Raw genomic sequence first — 6000 nt, forward strand, 5'->3', positions numbered from 1 at the left:
ACATTCCAAATCCGACCACACCTTCCTCTCACTCCTCAGAAGGATAGAACCTGTCTTTGAAGTCTCCGTCCCCCGCTACGGGAAACTGGTGGATCCGAGCAGCTGAAAAAAATGGTTGCTTCTGGCTTTCATCAATTTCTGAGCTGCACTTTACCTGCCGTTGGTCGATGTACCTGTTCCATCTTGTTCCTTTTTTGTGCCGGAGGAGGGATTGGGGTGTGGGTGGGGCTTGATGATCGTGCTGCTTTTCTTTTCCTTCTTGGTTTCATGGCTACCCGGAGGACAAGAATTTCAAGTTGAATACTTTAATAATAAATGAACCTTTGAAACATTCCATCCCAGGCCAGAGGAAGATATGGATAACTAAAACATGTATATGAAGGAAAATAGGGAGCAAAGGAACACTGGAGAATAAAATTGAAAGGGTGTAAAGGAGACACAATTAACAGGATAGAAGTATGGGAGTGGTGGTCATTCAAAGGCAGACAAGAAATGGCAAGGGTTAATGGTGTCCTGCGGTCTGGGAGCCACGATCTTAACAAAATCTCATTCTCTCTCGATCTTTACCTTTGTGAATGACAGGTGAGGGTTGCTCAGATCCACTTGCAGGATGTTCCCGACGAAAGGGAACCCCCAGGGCCCGGGAGGGTAGTTCCCACACGTCTTCCACCTCTTCATGAAGTCAAAGACCAGACAAAAGGCGGTGCAGAACACGGCCAGCACCGTGAGCCTGTCAAAGAGATTGAGCAGGAGCTGGGGGAAAGCCAAGATGTCCATGTTCTCCAGAGCAAACGAGCAGTAAACAAACTGCGCACAGAGCATGCGAGGAAGGTGAATTGGAGGTGTTGGAGATGTCTACACTGCCGCTCCACACTCACACTAATGTAAGGAGTGTGTCCCAGAGACCAGAGACTGCAATTGCTGGATTCTGGATCAGGAGGAAAATCACCAGAGGAAGTCAGCAGCCTTTCTGGAGGGGAATGGACATTCTCTTCGGGTGAAGAGGGAGATATATAAAGGTGTGCGGGGAGCTCACAAGCTATTGGTGGATCCACGTAAGGAGGGGTGATTGGCAGATGGAGGTGGAAAGAGCAGAAACAGTAACAGGAGCTAATAGGTGGAACTGGCAGGTGTGGAACCGGATAGAAGACGAAAACCTGAAACGTCAAACCAAATAAGGGAGTTGGACAGATGGAAACAGCGGAAGGAGGTTGGGGACCTAGTGGGAGGATTCTCTGTGGACGATGAGCAGATGGAGTGGACGGGACAGGTGAAGTTAAAATTGGTAACAAAGGTCAGGTGTATTGGTCGAGTGGTTGTAGGAGGAACTGTGAAGATCAGTTTGAGAGAGAAAAGGGGGCAGAAGAGAAAGCATTTTATCTAAAATTGGAGAACTCAATGTTCTTGATAGAACATCCAGGTGTAACGGGAGACACTGTTCTTTTTGTTTGCATTTAGTTGGTGTCTTGACACAATGTTGTACACAGTCGGTATTGCAGCAGGTATGAGATCAATAATTGCTTCACTCCTTTTCTTCCGAGTTCCTGATCTGGAGTCACGGGGATGTGTAAATGGCTGACCGTGGTCTGAATCATGGAAATGCATACATGGATGACAGTAGTCTGGAGTCATGGGGATGTGTAAATGGCTGACCGTGGTCTGGAGTTAATGGGATCCGTCTGTAACCCTCAGGTTTGGTAGGCTGCGTTAGTCTGGGGAAAGACGCTCTCCAGCCCGCCAAACTTGTGAAATCTCGTTTGTGTGGATGCTGCGTGACGTTTTCCCCAGTTACAAATCAGTACCACGAAATAGCAAACAGTACACCGTATGCAATTAAACAATTGAGCTTTATAATTCTTATATGGTTAGTGAAGAAAACAAAACGAAAAGGGTCATTTCAATGAAACACTCTAATTCGCACATTGGAGCTCACAACTTTCCCGTCCGGTTATTCTCCATCGATTTCCCCCGAGCGTCGTCTACTCCCGACTCCACTCCACGCCCACTCAGTTCTGCAGTCTACCACCTCTCCGTTTTGGCGTCTTCTCTCTCCATCTTCCGCCGAGCCAAAATCCCGCGAATACCTCCTCTCAATCACACAAGAAAAAACAACACACCTCTCATTGGATAGCGCACATTCTAAAGCCCCCGTTATCTCCACTCATAACCCAAACACTGCTGTTCCAGAGAAACTATTACATTAGGAGTGAAAACTCACAGATAAACCTTTACATTCGCAGTGAAATCTAACCGAGAGCTACACGTAAATGGCTGATCACGATCTAGAGTCACGGGGGAGCAGCTCGTCTCACCTGGTTTGGAGATAAATGCATCCCAGATAAGGATGGGAATATTTTAATTTAGTTTGTGTTAGTTATTGTTATTGCTTCTAGTGTTTTTATGGTGGTGTTGTAAATTTTATAGATCATGAAATAAACATATTTGAAGAGACACAGAACATTACGTAAAACCCAGAACAGGCTCATCGATCTGTAATGTCTTAGCCAAGCACAATGGCAAATGAAACGAACTCACTTTTGCATATGGCTAATCCACATCCCTCTGTTCCCCATATATTCCAGCGTTTACCTCATGAATACCTCCATAGTATCTGTTTCAGCCAAATCCCCTGGCAGTCCATTCCAAGCACCTACATGCACTCAGTGTAAAAAAACATTTCCTGCACATCCCCTTTAAACTTCCCCCCCCCTTACCTTAAACTTCTGCCCCCTTTGTATTGAAACACTAAAATAATCCTGGTAATCATCATCCCAATGGTAACCTTTAGAACACATAAACATAGTAACAGCAGGGACCAATTGGTTACTAGTGCATAAGATCATTTGCACCAACGCTGGAAAGAGGTGCATCAAGAAGGTGACACCCATCATTAAGGACCCTTATCTTCTCATTCCCACCAACAGAGAGGAGGCTCAGGAGTCTGAAAACTCACACTCAAAAGTTTAGCAACAGCTTCTTCCCCTCCTCCATCAGATCTCTGTACAGTCAATAAACTCACAAACATTATCTCACTATTCTTCACTTGCACTGTCTATTTATTTATTTATGGAACATAGAATAATTTCTACTGTATGTATCGTGCTGTTCTGCTGCTGAAAAACAATGAATTTCATGACGGATGTGAATGATAATAAACCCAATCTGATTCTGATTCTGGGATCTTTGTGAACATGGTCAATGCACGTTGTGAACTTTTTATTCACGTAGAAGATATGGGTAACGCTGGCCATACAGGCAAATATTACAGGAACCAGCTCTTGGATTGCTGCAGACTGCTTGCTAGGTGAGGAACTGAAGCTGTTCAGTACAGGTTGGCGTGTCGAAAACTTACCACTTACTGACAATCTCGTGTGTGTGTGTGTGTGTGTGTGTGTGTGTGTGTGTGTGTGTGTGTTTGTTTAGCGCGCGCTCTGGCAGGTTGGGGGTGGGGTGAGGTGGGGGACAGGACGATGTCTTGGAGCCAGTGCAAAAGATAGGAAGCGATCCCAGGATGTGGGCTCATTTATGAAGGTTGTAGGCTTCGCTGACAGGAAGTCCATGGCCAGTTGAAGACTGGAGAGCATGGAGTTTAGAATCTGGCCCTGCTTCATCCCAGCTCCCCCCCATCATATTTTTGTCATTCTTTATAATGTGCAGGGGTTTTCAATTTGCCCCTCCTTCCCCTGATTTACTTAATCCAGAATTTCAAAAAACAGAGCTGACCCGGAGTTACACAAGCTACGGGGGACAAAAGAAAGAGAAGTTGTCAAGTCCCTCCAATTTACTACTTACCTATACGCTGGGGCCAAATAAAGTGAGACAATTAAAAATGTTCACTGGCAAACTGACCTATCAACTCCTGTGTCTTTGGAGTGTGGAAGGAAACCAGAGGACCCGGGAGGGTGTGGAAACCATGTGGTTACAGGGACTCTAGACAGCAGCTGAGGTCAGGGTTGAACATCCCTCTGCAATTCCATCCTCGTCTTCCTAACCGGAAGACCACATTCTGTGTGGACTGGTGATAACATCTCCTCATTGAGGATCAACACTGGTGCACCTCAGAGGTGTGTGCTTAGCCCACTGCTCTGGTCTGTATTTTCCCATGCCGGTGTGGCTCGGCATAGAAAGAGCTGATTGTGGACTTCAGGAAGGTTAAGACGAAAGAACACATACCAATCCTCATAGAGGGATCAGAAGCAGAGAGAGTGAGCAGTTTCAAGTTCCAGGGTGTCAAGATCTCTGAGGATCTAAACTGGTCCCAACATATCAATGCAGTTATAAAGAAGGCAAGACAGTGGCTATACGTCATTAGGAGTTTGAAGAGATTTAGTATGTCAACAAGTACTTTCAAAAACCTGTATAGATGTACCACGGAGAGCCTTCTGAAGAAATCATCTGATTATATGAAAGGCCCATTCAATTGACACACAACAGTGAGATAGGTGCTGTCCCAGAGTCTAGAGGTATGCACTTTCAGGCTTTTAGATCTGCTGCCCAGTGGGAGGGGAGAGAATAGAGAATGTTGCCCCTACACTCTCCTCTACATGGGGATTTCAAAGGGATTGACCACTCCAGCTTAAATCATCTCCAGTTCCCTAGTGTTTTTGCCAAGGGAAGGAGGGGCTTTGGAGCCACAGCTAGCACCCAGGATGGAGAATGTGTTAATGTTTAGTCTTCCCTTTAAGGTGTTACAGGCATCCTGTAGAGGAATGAAGATCTGTTAGCTGCTTCTGTGGGTGTTCAGAAGCAACTGGCAACCATTTCTATTGATGTTGCCCTTCCAATAAAGTGAAGTAGCTCCAAACTGCTTCATAGAAGAGTACCCAGATCAAAAACACCAAATTAGTCAACAGAGGCACATTTGGCAATGTGACCAAACCCTGGATCAAAGGACTCCAGAGGTTCAGAGCTGGAAATGACCTGGGTGAATGGACACACAGAGAGGGAACTGAAGTATCCCTCCCTTATAGTTAATCTGAATTTTGTCTTTCACTCATAAGGCATCCCCCGAACTCTTGATTCTCCTGTAGCCCAAGTGAATATTGAACTGAGTCAGTGGAAGGTGCAGCTGGTGTTGCAATGAAGAAAATGGTAGAAGTCTCTGGAGATTGGGTAGAAGAACAGTTCCCAGTGAGTTATAGTGCAGGAGAAAGTGAAAGAGATTGCAAAAATTGAAAGAGGTTGAAAGAACTAATTTCTTATCATTTATTCAGGTCTCCGTTTTGATCCACATTTCCATTTAACTTATGCGACCTCGAATATCATCTGCTCAATTGTCTTCAGTGAACGCTTTGATTACAGTGATAAGAAGTTCCTTAGACTTTTGCACATACTTGAAGAAAACTTTGTGTTGGAAGGTGGAGTTTGGGGACAGGTAAGGAAGACCGTTCATTCAATAATGCACGAACACTTGTGGACATTGTGAGCTACTGCCGTATTAGTCAGCTGCAAGTTTCCATCAGTCTTTAGTAGTGGAGAGAGAAGAACTGAGCCATTAATGCAGGTGGACAACCTGCAGTTGAGCCCACCAGAAGAAACAAGTTATCTGAAACTGTTGTCTTTGATGTTGGGTCGTCGTGGCTATCCCTCGAGTTCGAAGATTATGGTCTTCATTCTGAAGAAGTGGCCCACAAAGTGAAGATGCCTGTGCGTGTAGTTGTTTAACGTACTTGATGTTGCGCTCCAAGAAGCACACAATAATTCACAAATCAATCAACTGATTCCAATGGCATGGAAACCACGACGATTGGAGCTGATGGATTTGTTGCAGCCTTCATCCGCCTTCACAGCTATTGAGTTTGAAGTAACTTCGTCTGCCTGTTCCACCATTGAGGTCTTGGTTGGATTGTTCTTTGTCAGGGACCTCACCCTCGACCTTACCACCATGGGTGACCCTACCAGGAGCATAGCTCCAGACGGCATTGCTCTTGGGATCACAGGACCACAGAAGCTTCTCCAGCATGACAAGGTGACAATCCACGGAGAACTGGTGTTGGGTAC

The 6000-nt window shown here is 45.4% G+C and overlaps 1 protein-coding gene across 1 annotated transcript in view; it reads right to left on the minus strand.

Moving 5' to 3' along the window:
• The window catches only part of LOC140187778 (cytochrome P450 2J2-like), a 30415-nt gene extending 29338 nt beyond the window's left edge, over positions 1–1077 (minus strand). The window contains exon 1 of the mRNA XM_072243492.1: positions 568–1077. Within this exon, the coding sequence (XP_072099593.1) occupies positions 568–822 (255 nt within the window). The 5' untranslated portion in view covers positions 823–1077. The remainder of the gene's footprint in view (positions 1–567) is intronic.
• Between the last annotated feature and the right edge of the window lie 4923 nt (positions 1078–6000).

The sequence above is a fragment of the Mobula birostris genome, chromosome 25 (assembly GCF_030028105.1).
Source record: "Mobula birostris isolate sMobBir1 chromosome 25, sMobBir1.hap1, whole genome shotgun sequence".
NCBI classification, from domain to species: Eukaryota; Metazoa; Chordata; class Chondrichthyes; order Myliobatiformes; family Myliobatidae; genus Mobula; species Mobula birostris.